Source organism: Erinaceus europaeus, chromosome X (genome assembly GCF_950295315.1).
Source record: "Erinaceus europaeus chromosome X, mEriEur2.1, whole genome shotgun sequence".
NCBI lineage: Eukaryota > Metazoa > Chordata > Mammalia > Eulipotyphla > Erinaceidae > Erinaceus > Erinaceus europaeus.
In genome coordinates, this window is record NC_080185.1 from 112,303,560 (window position 1) to 112,320,012 (window position 16,453).

Here is a 16,453-nt window from a genome sequence, read left to right on the forward strand (position 1 = left end):
TCAAAGGTACTAAGCTGCATATTTTTTTTCTGAGTCCTCTTCTAACAAAATATACATAGAGTAATTTGAATCCTTTGTCTCCTAGCAAATGCACAGCTAAAGTAGGAAAGGCTGATCTAGAAATGGTGAAGATATGCAAGTGGTGGTCTTAAAGTCCTGTCTTTCCCAAGCCAACCCTGACTTACAGCAGCTACCCTTTTAACTATTCTGTACAGGCCCCAGGCTGTATTGGAGCTTTGGGAGGGACTCACACTGAGTGGAGTGGTGCGGGCACCCGCATAGCCAGCCAGATTAGCTGAATCAATCCTGACGATCGATGGGGTGACAGCCGTCACAGCTAGATGGCCCTCACATCTAAGATAATTTCATCTGAGGGAGAAGCCTGTTAAGATTATTACAGAAAGTAGTACAGGCCATTTACTCTATCTGCTCCCAAATATTCAGATTTCCACTGATACTGGTCAACAACACTGATGGTGCTCACACAGAATGTTCCACTTACTACTAACAACAAAACAAAACAATTCGGGGGGGAAAGATTATATGTGAAACCAACAGAGCTTCAATTCTCAAGTGGCAACATACCGTTCCAGTGTGTGAGCAGCTCACTCACTCACTCCTCTGAAGCGCTGATGAGAGAGCAAGAGGCAACCACTGACACCTGCCAAAGTCACCTGCTGGGAACAGCAACACCCCAAACAGGATGCCATGCTATCCCACACAGCTTTGAAAAAGAAGTCAGAGGTATCTGGAGCTGACCTCTCCCTAGAAAACAACAGCAGATGTCACACTGTGGAAAACACAGGCGCTCTGTCCTTATACAGCAACTTATTTACTTGAGGGGCTCATCACCTGCTTCCAATCGGCTTTGCCAGCACAGAGCTAACTAGAGTTCAAATGCAGTCCTTTGCACGGGTGGCTCAACATATGCAGACCAATAAATGTGATGCAACACATCAATAAAAGGAAAACTCAGTGGTCCAGGAGGTGGCACAGTGGATAAAGCACTGGATTCTCAACCATGAGGCCCCGACTTCAACCCACGGCACACATTTACCAGAGTGATGTCTGGTTCTTTTTCTTTCTGCCTATCTTTCTCATGAATAAATAAATTCTTTTTTTTTGTATAACATTTTTATTTTTTTTAATTTTTTATTAAGAAAGGATTAATGAACAAAAACATAAGGTAGGAGGGGTACAACTCCACACAATTCCCACCACCCAATCCCCATAACCCACCCCCTCCCATGATAGCTTTCCCATTCTCTAGCCCTCTGGGAGCATGGACCCAGGGTCGTTGAGGGTTGCAGAAGGTAGAAGGTCTGGCTTCTGTAATTGCTTCCCCGCTGAACATGGGCGTTGACTGGTCGGTCCATACTCCCAGTCTGCCTCTCTCTTTCCCTAGTAAGGTGTGCCTCTGGGGAAGCTGTAAATTCTTTTTTTAAAAAAGGAAAAACTACCACCATATACATGGTCATTTCAACAGACACAAGACAACAGCACCTGACAAGATTCAACATCTTTTTACCTCAATAAAAAGAGCATAGAAGCAATTTGCTTCAACATGATAAAGACCAACTATTACAAACACACAGTCAACATCATACTAAAAAAAAAAAAAGAATAGGATATAAAAGCAATTCAGGTTGGACAGGAATAAATCAATTACAACTATTTGCAGATGGCACGGTAACATAGAAAATTCCAAAGATTATAGTAAAAAAAAAAAGCTGGTTTTTGTTTTAAATAAATAATGGCTAAGTGACCTGGGATGTGGCACAGTGAGTAAAACATGCAGGATGCCCCAAGTTCAGTTTCTGGAACTGCAAGTGCCACAGTGATGATGCTGTGGGTCTGTCAGTCTCTCAGCTTCTTTCTTTCCCTCCCCACTCCTTTCCATGCATCTCTCTCTTGTTAATAAATAATGAATCTTTAAAGAGAAGAAACAGAAGATGAATGTAAAGTGGCAGATTACAAAATTAATTTTCAAAAATATGTTGCACTTCTATATGCAAATAATGAACTAGCAGAAAGAGAAATCAAGAAACAATCCTATTTACAATCTCATCAAGAAGAATGAAATGCTTTAGAATAAATTTAACCAAAGAAGTGAAAGGTCTGTACATAGAAAAGTATGAGACACCATTTAGAGAAACAGGAGTCACAGAGAGATACTCTGTGCTATGGATTGGATTGGAAGAACATTCCTTAAAAGACTGGACTATCTAAAACAACATTCAGATTCAAAATCCTAACAACATCCGTCACAAACGGAACCAAAGATCATGAAATACGGTTTGAACTAAAAAAACAAAAGCAACTTCAAAAAGAAAAATTACTCCTGAGGGAAAAAATGGAGGCAACTTCACCGCAGCTTCAAACTATATTACAAAGTGAAGGGAATTAAAGTATTGGAATAAAAACAGATACATCAATGGAGCAGAACTGAGAGTCCAGAAGCAAAACCCTTCATATATGGACAACTAATTCACAACAGAGAAACCAAGATCTTAAGGAAAGCTTCTTCAATAGGTGGTTTGGGGAAAACCTAACAACTACCTGAAAACGAATGAAACTAAACTATTAGCTAGCACCATGCACAAAAGTTAACTCAAAATGGGAGTAACACTTGCAGGTAAGACCTGAAACCATAAAATGCATAAAAAGAAAATATAGGCCAAACAGTTATTGACATTAACCTTAGAGATATGCTTGGGAACTTGAAGGCTCGACTTTAATGACAAAGGAAACAAGCAAAAATAAACACATTGGAACACATCAAACTAAAAGGCTTCTGCACAACAAAAGAAACTTAAAAAAAAAAAAACCTATTGAGCAGGAGAAGCTATCCTATCTGCACACACCATGCATCTAACAAGGGGTTAACATTGGAAATATACAAAGAACTGATCAAAATTGACAATAAAAAAAATGGGAAGGAGGCTGGAGAGCTAACACACTGGGTAGGGTACATGTCTTGCCACTTGCACAGTCTAGGTTCAAGACCTAGCACAACATAGAAGTTGCTATGCCACTGGATCCTCTGGGGCAATGGTCTCAGTGTCTCCCTCTCCCTCCCCTCCCCTCCCCTCCCCCATCCTCTCTGTTTCTCTCTACCTGAATGCAAAAGTGGCCTGGAAGTGGCAAAATTGCACATTCACAAGGCTTTGTCTCCACACACAAAAAATAGAAGGTAGAGGATCTAAACAGACATGTCTCCAAATACAACATCTAGAGGAACAACAGATACATACTCACCATTTTTCTTTATATTTTTGTTATTAATTGTATGTTGCAACATTATAAGATTATATTGTATAGTCCCACACCACACCCACCACTAAAGTTTTGTATCCCCACTACAGAAGAGATCCAAAAGGCCAAGAAACAAATGAACAAATGCTCCAAGTCTCTGATTGTCAGTGAAATGCAAATAAAGACAACAAGGAGATACCACTTCACTCCTGTGAGAATGTCATACATCAGAAAAGGTAACAGCAGCAAATGCTGGAGAGGTGTGGGGACAAAGGAAACTTCCTGCACTGCTGGTGGGAATGTCAATTTGTCCAACCTCTGTGGAGAACAGTCTGGAGAACTCTCAGAAGGCTAGAAATGGACCTACCCTATGATCCTGCAATTCCTCTTCTGGGGATATGTCCTAAGGAACCCCACATACCCATCCAAAAAGAACTGTGTACACATATGTTCTTGGCAGCACAATTTGTAATAGCCCAAACCTGGAAGCAACCCAGGTGTCCAACAACAGATGAGTGGCTGAGCAAGCTGTGGTCTATATACACAATGGAATACTACTCAGCTGTAAAAAATGGTGACTTCACCGTTTTCAGCCGATCTTGGATGGACCTTGAAAAAATCATGTTGAGTGAAATAAGTCATAAACAGAAGGATGAATATGGGATGATCTCACTCTCAGGCAGAAGTTGAAAAACAAGATCATAAAAGAAAACACAAGTGGAACCTGAACTGGAATTGGCGTATTGCACCAAAGTAAGACTCTGGGGTGGGTGGGTGGGGAAAATACAGATCCAAGAAGGATGACAGATGACCTAGTGGGGGTTGTATTGTTATATGGAAAACTGGGAAAAGTTATGCATGTACAAACTATTGTATTTACTGTTGAATGTAAAACATTAATTCCCCAATAAAGAAATTAAAAATAAAATTTAAAAAAGTTTTGTATATCCAGCCTCCTAGAGTTCTCACAAGTCATACAGATTGCTTGTTTCTGTTTTGTTTGGATTTTTTTTTTTGGCAAGTTCATGTGAATCAGATCTCTAGATTCTACAAATGACTGAAACCATCTGTCAGTTATCTTTCATCTCTTTACTTATTTTGTTAAGCATAATCACTCATATGTGGAATCCAGAGATCTGACTCACATGAACTTGCTCACCATTTTTATTTTTTTAATTTTATTTATTTATTTTATTTATTTATTTATTTATTTATTTTTTCCTCCAGGGTTATTGCTGGGCTCGGTGCCTGCACCATGAATCCACCGCTCCTGGAGGCCATTTTTTTTTCCCCCTTTTGTTGCCCTTGTTGTTGTAGCCTGGTTGTGGTTATTATTATTGCCTTTGTTGACGCTATTCGTTGTTGGATAGGACAGAGAGAAATGGAGAGAGGAGGAGAAGACAGAGAGGGGGAGAGAAAGACAGACACCTGCAGACCTGCTTCACCGCCTGTGAAGCGACTCCCCTGCAGGTGGGGAGCCGGGGGCTCGAACCGGGATCCTTACGCCGGTCCCTGCGCTTTGCGCCACATGCGCTTAACCTGCTGCGCCACCGCCCGACCCCCAGCTCACCATTTTTATTAGGGAAATGCAAAGCAAGACATCCTGTATTATTTTATCAAAGCAACCTCATACCTGTGAAAAAAGCTGTTATCCAAGAGAACAATGACCCCTGAAGAGGATGTGGAGAGAAGGGGACCCTTGTACAAATATCCCTGGTGCAGTCAAATTCCTCAAAAAATCAAAGAGAAGGACTTAGTTCTATGCTTAAGTAAATTTCACTTTGTTCCTAAGTATTATGATGGAGTCACCTGAGGGTTGTATCTGAAAAAAGCTATAAAAAAAAACTTTTAAATGAATCAAAAAAAGAAAAAGAAAAACCTTAGGGAGTCGGGCGTTAGTGCAGCGGGTTAAGCGCATGTGGTGCAAAGCGCAAGGACCGGCTTAAGGATCCCGGTTCGAGCCCCAGCTCCCCACCTGTAGGGGAGTCGCTTCACAGGCAGTGAAGCAGGTCTGCAGGTGTCTGTCTTTCTCTCCCCCTCTGTCTTCCCCTCCTCTCTCCATTTCTCTCTGTCCTATCCAACAACGATGACAACAATAACTACAACAGTAAAACAAGGGCAACAAAAAGGGAATAAATAAATATTTTTTAAAAAAGAAAAAAATTAGAGTATCCTGTGTTTGGGGGGGCTGGGTTTTTTTTTTCCCCTATCTCTGAGCAAATTTAAGTTGCAGAACAGTTGTAACTTAAATGGTTCTTATCTATAGAAATGACTACCTGTGGGTTTCAGTTTTATACCTGACCAGCACAAAACTGGACAGTGAGGTTAAGACCCACCTAGCTAGTAGGAAGAAATTAAGAGTCCAGAGATGTTTCTGCTCAGAAATACTGAAGCCAAGTCCACTCAGTCCCGGTAGTTGAGTCACTCAAAACAGGGGCACAGCTATTCTCAGCGAACCCACCAGACTGTGAAAGCAGCTTTGATTTCATATGTTCTAACAGAATAGTGGGGTGACTATCCTACAGCAATAGCCTGAAGTCTCTTCATAATTTTTATCTTATTATAAGAGAGATATAGTTTAGGCATAGTTATGAAAGGGAATTTGGCATGTTTTTAATTTTAAATACCCATCCCAAGGACTCAATCATTTCCCATCTCAGAGGCTAGCCTAAAGAAGCTTCCACACATTCACAGATTTTCTTAGCCTCCAAACACACACACATCCCTTGCAGAAATGCTTCCACCGGCGCACGCATACACACACACACACACACACACACACACACACACACACACACACACCACATCTTCACTGCTTATATGGAATATGGGGAATGATCACTAAATGTAGAATCATATGATCAATATCAAGTCAATTATCATCACACCATCCAAAAAGTGCTTGCTGATATCTGGGTGTTTTTAATCCTACAGAACATTTCCCAATGAGCTTGCAGTACTGCAAACTTTTATAGGCTGTATTAAAAATCCCTCAACTTTTCTCAGACATAAAATTCAGTATTTCAAGTGACTCCCTAGTGTTCCAACTTATGGGTGTAGTTATACTTATCTAAAAAATGCTCTGCTGTGAAAAACTAGAATTGTTTTTCTAATTGTTCTCTGTAAATAAACCACTATGATCATTCTTTTCATACATAAATTTGTGTACATTTCTATTTCTGTATAACATATTTTATAAAGTTTAATGTACTAAAGAATATGGCCATCATTAATAGTAATTTTCTGGGCTGAAGAAAATGAGCATTGTTGGCATTTTTTGAGAAAGGTTCTATCAATCTAAACTTGTACCAGAAATGTAAAATTGTTGGTGAAAGAGTATTTTTCTGGGCAACAATTCTGAGCGTTAAAATTTTTAATTGCCGCCATTTTGATAAACAAAAAATGGTATTTTTTCTGTGGCTTTATACTTCTTTGATTAATAAACATTATTTGTTTATTGAATATTTAACTTTATATTAACACAAATTTTGTATCTGTGTCTTGGTGGATATTCCACCTTGATGACTTCCGTCCTAAGAACTTTTGAGTTCTAACAAATTACATTATGTCTATACAAAATTCCTTACAATAAAGTGCCTAGTTGACCAAAGGCATAGAAATGTTTTACAAAGATACAGATGATAAAAAAGCTGCACAATTTTAGAATCTCACTGAAATATATATAGTTCAGGTATAAACACATTTTAGTTTCACTATAAATAAGATTCAAAGTATTTTCCTTTTACCATTAAATTCTTCGATTTCCAGTTCTGGAGCAACCAGGTAATACTGTTCACACAGCATCTTGGCGGTTTCATATGCATCTGCAAAAGAAAACAAATTAGCTGTTGCACTGACAATAAAGACACAAGGAGAGTGCAAGAGGGAGAGAGGGGAAAAAGAGGAGGGGAAGGGGAGAGGAGTGAGGGGCGGAAGTTTTAATAGAATAAGTCATTTCTATGCTGATAGACATGAAATGAGTCAACTACTGTCTTTAAAAAATATTTGCCTTGGGAGTCAGGCAGTAGTGCGGCGGGTTAAGTGCAGGTGGCGCAAAGCGCAAGGACCGGCGGAAGGATCCCGGTTCGAGCCTCCGGCTCCCCACCTGCAGGGGAGTCGCTTCACAGGCTGTGAAGCAGGTCTGCAGGTGTCTCTCTTTTTCTCCACCTCTCTGTCTTCCCCTCCTCTCTCCATTTCTCTCTGTCCTATCTAACAACAACAATAAAAAACAAGGGCAACAAAAGGGAAAATAAACAAACATTAAAAAAATTTGCCTTGACTATACCAGAAATCTATAAGTGAATCAAAAACCTCTTTCTTTAAAGTTTTGATAACCATGATTTCAAAATATTAGACTTACAACATTATGGCCTGCAATCTATTAATCATACACTTGCTTAATTTTAAAATATTTCCAAAAGGCATTTTAAATGAAAATTTGTAAACTGCAGCCTGCAACCTAGCTAAATTGCAGTGAAAAGATAATTGTTGTAAGTTAAAAAGCAATATTGACAAAGAAGTTTGTGTTTTATTTGTTGTTGTTTCGCCAGTGGCTTATGATCCTGCCAGAGATTGAACTTGAGACCTCACAGCCTCAGGCAAGCAAGCCTTCTGCATAAGCACTATGCCATCTCCTTTATGCCAAGAGCTTTATGATGTGTTCATTTCAAATTTAAAACTGATTTGTAAACAAAGTTGAATGGGCGGGTTTCCATAGCCGTGTAATTTAAGTTATTGGAGACATTGCTTAAAAATATCCTTTACGTTAATTAAAGGTAACAGGCTGGAGTTGATATCTGTCAGAGCTCAAATAGCAACAGTTTGCCTTTGGAAACAATGAAAAGATAGGATAAGATGATCAAGGCCATTAGAGAAATAGCTAGAAGAGAGAGTTCAGGAAGCTACATCCCAAAACACAGCAACCAAGTTCAGAAAGCAAAAGCACACAGTTACATACTTCATTTATATCTTTTGAACTATAAGCAATTTGAGAGCAGGGTTTATGTCTTACTTGCAAAGAAGTTAACATATGCCTGTACAGGTGGTCAATAAATATTCTGTGGCTTGATAATTTTAAACCGTTTAATAATATTTTTTAACCTTATTTGAGATGGAATTTCCACATCATAAAATTCATTCATACAAAGTGTACATGCAGGCAATAGCTCAGGAATTAAAGCACATGGCTTATCATGTGGGAGGCCCTGTGTTCATCCAATACCACACAGCAACCCATGGGCAGTGCCAAGGAAACTCCATATAGAGTGGTGTGGTCTCCCCGCCACTCCCTTCTCCTCCTCCTTCTCCTCTTCCTCAGAGAGGAAGGTCAACCATACCATACATGCATGTGGCCCCAGGTTCATTCCCTAGCACTTTATAAAAATATGTCTACCTACAGCTTAAGGGTTTTCAGTTATTTACAGATGTGCATTCATCACAAGCCACTTTGCACTTTCATCAATCTAAAATGAAACCCCATCTTCATTTTGGACAAGACATGAAGAACTGATGATACATGCTACAACAGGGGTCATGCATCAGCCCCTCCCTCCACCCAACCCGCCCTGTGTGGTGGCTCAGGGCTTTCAGAAGGGCAAACACACCCACAGTGGGTGGTACTGAGGCTCCTCAGTAGCTCTGTGTTGACAACAGCCATCATCAATCACTCCCTCCTATCTAGTCACAGGCAACCACAAATCTGGTCTATCTCTATAAATTGGCTATTCTAGACTGATTTCATAAAAACAGAGTCATATAATACATAATCATCAATTTTGTCTGGCTTCTTTCATCTTGAAAAATGCTTTCAGGCATCACCCATGTTGTAGCATGTATCATCAGCACTTCACGTCTTTCCGCTGCTAAATATCATTTCATTGTATAATATACCACATTTGTTAGCCCATTCATCAGTTGACAGACATCTGGACTGTTTCCACTTTTTGGCTATTATGAATAATGCTGCTATGAATGTTCACATTCAGATATTTTGTAAGCATATGTTTTCATTTCTCTTGGGCCTGTACCTAGGAGTGTGAAACTGCTTGATCATGTGGTAGCTCTTTGTTTAAACATTTGAGGAACTGTTTTTCCGAAGTAAGATCTCTCTTTTAGTTTCACCTTTACAACTTTTTTTTTTTTTTTGCCTCTAGGGTTATTGCTGGGGCTCAGAGCCTGCACTATGAATCCACTGCTCCTGGAGGCTATTTTTTCCCTTTTGTTGCCCTTGTTGTTTATCACTGTTGTTGTTATTATTATTGCTGTTACTGCTGTCATTGTTGTTGGACAGGACAGAGAGAAATGGAGAGAGGAGGGGAAGACAGAGGGGGAGAGAAAGACAGACACCTGCAGACCTGCTGCACCACCTGTGAAGCGACTCCCCTGCAGGTGGGGAGCTGGGGGCTCGAATAGAGATCCTTAATGCAGGTCCTTACACTTTACGCCATGTGCACTTAATCCGCTGAGCTACCAGCCAGCCCCCACCTTTACAACTTCTAAAGAGGAAATATTCAAGGGCTGGGGAGAAAACACAGTGACTACACAAGACTCAGAGATCCCTGGTTTAATCTCTGGAACCAGCATAAGGCAGAGCTGAGCAGTGTTATGGTTTAGGAAGGGAGGGAGGGAAGAAAAGACATGCTTTCAAATTACTTTGAAATGTTCATGGGTACACTTGCAATATTCTCAAGGGGGTTTCAGTTCTTTGGAGACAGGCTCATACTTCTTTTCTGTTTCCATACCAGTACTGTGTACAGAGTACATAGCTGTTTACGGTTCAAAGGTAATAAATAGCAAGAGGGAAAGACACAAAGGACAAAATAAGTCTTATAGAATTTAAATGTTAAAAGTCTGGCACCATCAGGCTAAATTAATGCAAAGAAAAGGGTATGTTAAAATATTAAGTTTTTGGTTCGTTTACATCATTTTGCTATCTCATTAAAATTTCACATATCTGACCTAAGAGTTAAAAATTCAGAATATTTTAATTTTTAGAAGCCACTATGAAAAACTATAAATGGAGACATTAGAGTAACTCAGAAGTAATAGAAGAAAAAAATAGAAGGAAAAAAGTAGAAAAGAGCTGATCAGAAAGAAAAGAATAAATTAGGACTGAATTCAAACCCTAATAAAGAATGAAGTGCAAGAATAAAATGAAAATGTATAATTATATTAAATTTACAATCTTTTCCATTGGGTATAATAAATCTCATCAAATACCCATTGAGTATTTTTGCATAAAGAATCAAGACTCTTTTTTGCTCTGGCAGAAGTACCAAACAATGCTCTATCTCCACCTAGTGACATGATAGCACAAAGCTGGCCAGGAACTTCTAATACTGCTTCGCTTACAGACCAACAAATACTGAAATCTGAAACACGATGCTTCATTGTCTATATACAAAGCCAACATATCACCAAAAACAAACAAACAAACAAAAACTTTAGGTGTGGAACATCTTTAAAGATGTTTAAACACTGGCTTTCATTATTCACTATAAAACAGGAAAGCAGCTAATCCCACTAACTGCAAGTTCGTGACACCTGCTTGCTGTGAGATATTAGGGGGGAAACAGGCACAGGTTTTTTACCTGATTCCTGCCACAGGGCCCCTGAAATCCTTGCAACCTGTTCAGTACTGAGCCCGAGGGGCCTCTCTCCCTGAGATTTGGCTGAGAAACTCCTGTGTCAGAACAGATCTGTGACCAGCTCTTGCTTCTTCTTCTAGCGTTTGCCACCAGCTCTTGCTGCACTGAGGTAAGTGTGACTGGACCCTGCTGAGGCCCATCAGCAGAAAGACCCAGCAGGACAGGAGGCTCAGGCTCTCAGGCTCCTGCTGACAGAGGGAGAGGGCTAAGATGGTGTTAGTAACCCCGAGAGGACACCTCCACACATGGGGGTCCAGGGCTTCCAGGAGGGCCAACATGTCCACACTGGGAGGCAGTGAGGCACCCATAGCCATGGAGAGAGATGCTCCAGTGATCAGGCCCACCAGATCTTGTGCTCTGTATCACTTCCGGATCACATCCTTGAATAGGCTGGAGAATGTCAGTCTCCCCAAGTACAGTGAGCTGCCTCCACCCTCCCAGCAAACTACCCTCATTCACCAATGAGTTCCTCAGAAGCTCCTGTCTACACAGCAAGTTGGTCAGAAGCATAGTCATCTGGTATCTGAAGTGTTTAAGTGGATGGGGGGTTAGGGTTAGGGTTAGGGTAGGACCAGATACTTTCTCTGAGGGGGGTGGGGGAGAACCAGTGTCAGAATTAGTTTAACCACAGGACACACAATTGGGATCTCAGAGAACTGCTAGGTGTGGGGACCCCTGTGTTTGGTGACCATCTGTGGCCTCTCTGTAAACGTAAAGGAAACACACAGGGAAGAATCACACCATAGGGAAAAACTGGGGTTTCCCTTACACAAGAAGAGCAAAAATGGAACCCTTCCTTTACATTTGCCAAGCAGCATGAGATTCTAATAGCTTTACTAAGAAAAAGTACTATACAGATATATTATGTGCAATGGAAGAGCTCTGGTACAGTAGCCTACTTATGACTCAAAGTTCCAGCATGGTTCCTAAAACCACATTTGAAGAAGACTTTTTAAAGTTTCCCTACAAATTATCATCAATACTTTAAAAATTGACCTGTGATCCTTTTCATTAATCAGTTTTTTCATTAGTGATTTAACAGAGGTTTACAAGACTATGAGATAGCCAGGAATCACTTTTTAGGAATCTGGAAAATAGATTGTGGAGGTTATATATTAGAGTCTTTAAAAAAATTGTTTTTTCTGCTCAAAATCCACCATAGAACTCAGCTATCAATGATGAGTATCACTGATACACATGATCACTTGTTTGTAAATATGAGAGTCTTGACCAGGATGAATTTGAGCTAGTGCTGAGAGGACTCAGAAGACATAAAGTTCCAGTTTCAGAAGCCAGTGCCAGAACTGTAAGTGCAAATAACCAGTCAACATTACAAAGTCACAGGTATGTGCTGCTGTTTTGGAGACCCTTTAAGCTTGGAAGAATTCTGATACCGGGGGCTGGGCTACCACCCAGTGGGTTAAGCACATATGGCGCAAAGTGCAAGGACTGGCGTAAGGATCCCAGTTCGAACCCCCAGCTCCCCACCTGCAGAGGGGTCACTTCGCAAGTGGTGAAGCAGGTCTGCAGGTGTCTGTCTTTCTCTCCCCTCTCTGTCTTCCCCTCCTCTGTCCATTTTTCTCTGTTCTATCTAACAACAACTATAACAACTACAAGGGCAACAAAATGGGAAAAATAGTCTCCCAAGAGCAGTGGATTCGTGGTGCAGGCACCGAGCCCCAGCAATAACCCTGGAGAAAAAAAAAATTCTAATACCGTGTGTCTATCTTTATCCTTCAGCCTCAAGCCCAACATGAGTAGGAGCCTGCAGGGTTTCCTTAGACACTGACACTCTCCCTCCCTCCCTCCCTCCAATTCACAGCCGACTGTAGAAGAGCAGGGCTGAGGACCTCCCAGAAGGGCTACCCATCTGTCAGTTGACCAGCTCCCTGAAACTCGTGGCCCTGAGTAAATACATGGACCTCAAGACCCAGGAGGTGATGCCATGGAAGAGCACAGGACTTGAAGCATGAGGCCCTGAGTTTGATCCCAGAGTAATGCTCTAGTTCTCTCAAATAAATATTTATAAAAAAAATAGGATGAGGCAATGAAATTCATCTTTGGGAATTGAAGGTTCCAATACTCAGGCAGGGCCCGGCAGGCCCACCATTGCCATAAGCAGATGGAACAGAGAGGCAAAGGGGCTGTGACCTGGCAGGTGCAGTGGTAAAGGTATATAGAAAACCATCTTGTTTCCTGTTTTCTGGTTGCAATTTTCATAGCTCCAATGGTAAAATGCCTCCTACCCTCGAGACTGCCAGCAGACCCACTAGGTTCTTTTGACAAATCTGTTTCTTGAGCTCACATGTGTAGAACTCTATGGCTTGCAGCCTGAAGAGCCCAAAATGAGAGCACAAGACATTATTTCTGAACCAGAATAATGACACACTCTCAGGATACCATTTGTATGTTATTATGCAAAGCACTATGGCGTACAGGAACAACACAGGCAAGTGAACACAGCTGTGAGAGCCGACTTTTACAGCAAGTCTTTCAGTTTGCACCTTTAAAATAATCTTACCACAGGATTTCCCATTTTATTTTCTGGTTTCTTACAAAGAAAGGAGGGAAAAGGGTCACAACGGAAGGCACTTCCCCAAGGATAATAGGAACTGCTTTACAACCCTAATTCTAGCATTCGGTGCCACGAGTCTGTAATTTGCAGATGTGTAAAGGTAGATATTAATGTGCTAAATAAGCAGTAAGGAGCCTCGCTTCAGTGTTCTGCAGCACTTTCAATTCATGTTATGCAAGATGCACCCCACTTTCACACATTTATACAACCATCTAGTCAAAAATAAAAATATTGTCCCTACCCTTCTATGTAAAAGTTTCCTATGCGATCTGAGAGTGGAATCACGCCTCATTGCTCATTAAGGTCCCTGAGGCTAAAGCACACACCCAAACATCAGGAAGCACTTACGCATGCACACAAAGCCATGTACACATGCATACAGAGGCATGTTCACAGGCACACAAGGGCATCTATACACACACACGCACACACACACACACACACGTCATTTGGATTAGACACCAGGTAAAATGATAAATGATGTAACATTTCACAACTAAAAAATCCACTCAGAGCTCTCATGAAAATGCAGAACACCCATTCCCTTTAAATCCAGCTTCCTAAAACAAAAGGGAGGAAAAGCACTAGAGGAGACAACTCTGAGCAGAGTGAGTGAGAAATCTCAGGGGACCCAAGGAGAAATTTAAAAGTCAGTGAAAATACCAACTGCCCTTAAAAGGGGAAGGGAATATCTGAGGCCCTGGTTCTAATTCATGGCACTAGTAAAAAAATAATAACAGAAAGGAGTTGTATGGCTTCACTAAGAAGCAGAGGAACTGACATGTACAGTGATAGCTTACAGGGTACTGGAAAGAACCGCTGATTCTGCTGCTCCTAGGGTATTTGAGGGTGAAAACTCCAGTGCCTTTTTGCTAAAAGATGCAGCAGAATTTCCAAGAATTTCTACCACAAGTGTTTTTTCTTATCTTTTGTGCTAGAAAAAGCCTTTGCTCTTGTCTTAACACTCAGTGAACTAAAAGTAGGGCCCATGGAGAATGAAATATTGGGTTCTCGGGAAAGTCATGATGCATTTTTTGCATAGAAAATACAGGAAAGGTCCATGATCGCTCAACAATTTGTTTGGCTTCGTATGTTAACTCTTTTCAGTCATCAGGTTCCAGATGTCATCAGGATGCCAGCCAGGCTTCCCTAGACTGAAGACCCCACCAATGTGTCCTGGAGTTCCCCATCCCCAGAGACCCACCCTACTAGGGAAAGAGAGAGGCAGACTGGGAGTATGGACCAACCAGTCAACACCCATGTTCAGCGGGGAAGCAATTACAGAAGCCAGACCTTCTACCTTCTGCAACCCACAGTGACCCTGGGTCCATACTCCCAAAGGGATAGAGAATGGGAAAGCTATCAGGGGAGGGGGTAGGAAATGGAGATTGGGTGGTGGGAATTGTGTGGAATTGTACCCCTCCTACCCTATGGTTTTGTTAATTAATCCTTTCTTAAATTAAAAAAAAGGGGGAAAAATACAGTAAAAAATGTCTTAACTTTTCCAACAACTCAGCAGAAAGTTGACTTAAATTTTGCTTTAGTCAGGAGTGGGGAACATCTGACATGCAGGCCATATAATCATTTGGCTTGGTCCTGCCAAGGTAACCAGAGGTTTATCATTACAACATTAAGTGTCGATTTTAATTCAAGTGTCAAAGTAATAATTTTGTATGGTTCACAAATAATGTTATAAATACCCAAATGGCCCTTGGCCAAAAACAGGTTCTTCACTCCTTGTCTACAGGAATAAGAGATGTTCAGGTTTCCTACTAGGTTACCTTGCTCATTCTATTCTGGTAAAAAAGGGAAGTAACCTAAGGGTAAGGCCTCACTGAGGAGATGATATGCACCATCTAAAGACAGAGATTCTAAGTACAGCCCTCTGAACCCCAGCAGCAAAGTGCCCTCTGCCTGAGGCAGTCCTGAGCACTTTCCCAAGTAGAGAGGACCCTCTTCTGCTTGCTATGCACCAAGCTACACAGTTCAAAGAGTGTTGGTGCATGGTGTGTGTTTAGAGGAGAGAGAAGGGATCACAGTGAGAGATGCAACCTGGGGAGGGGCAGCTTGAGGAGCTGAGGCTGCAGAATACCCACAATGCTGGAGAAAATGAAAGGGCACAGGAACCTGGTGGATCACTTACAACTAGAAAGGCTTTCTAGGGAAAGTATGCATCTTAAGTGAGTAAGGAGGAAACCACTGTTCACGCTAACTGTCCAGATACTGGGAGCTTCCAACTCCAGGGTTATGTTCTGCCCTATGACTCAGACTGGAACAGTGTCGAGCTATTTCCAAATAACTCACGAAGCCCACTGGCCACAGAGACTTCAATTTTATGAACATATGAATCCAGACTAATTTTATAAGGATTTGCATTTTTCTGAAATGTTAAGATGCTGGCAATCAAAGCTCAGACTGTTATTTCAGCTCACAAATGTTCACTGTTTAAAACTATAGAACAAACCCTAATCAATGAGGAACAAACTCCCACTTTGAACATTACTAATTATGCTTCCTTTCCTGAACTGCCTAAAAAGAACAGGTCATATTTGGATCAACTGGCTTGATGAATCAGCAATGTTAGCAACATAACCTGCTAGCCAAGCTGCCTTGATAAAGCACAATCCTATTTGAGCCGTCATGGCTGCCACAGCAATGGGCTCCTTACCTTTCACTACATCAGCGACATTGCAGGTGGGATCAATACTTCCGATGTGTTTAGGGTGAGCAGGATTGGTGTCGCCGCCAAATAGGAGTGCTAAACAAACACAAATGGGAGAGGGATTAAACACAAAGCAGCTGGGGATAAAAAGCAGCTGAAATGGTCAAGCTAAGAAACAGGCATCTAGGAGACTGAAAAGGTACGCACCTCGTTTGGGGGCGCACCTGGTTGAGCGCATGTTACAATGTACAAGGACCCAGGTTTAAGACCCCTGCCCCCACCTGCAGGGGAAAAGCTTTACAAACTGTGAAGCAC

At 41.3% G+C, this 16,453-nt stretch overlaps 1 protein-coding gene across 2 annotated transcripts in view; it reads right to left on the reverse strand.

The window, feature by feature from the left end:
- The window catches only part of PDK3 (pyruvate dehydrogenase kinase 3), an 87,280-nt gene that overhangs the window by 25,407 nt on the left and 45,420 nt on the right, over positions 1-16,453 (reverse strand). For both annotated transcript variants that reach the window (XM_016193032.2, XM_016193031.2), the window contains exons 5-6: positions 16,145-16,234; positions 7,002-7,079 (exon numbers count right to left, since the gene is read on the reverse strand). In XM_016193032.2, coding sequence (XP_016048518.2) covers positions 7,002-7,079; positions 16,145-16,234 — 168 coding nt within the window. The remainder of the gene's footprint in view (positions 1-7,001; positions 7,080-16,144; positions 16,235-16,453) is intronic.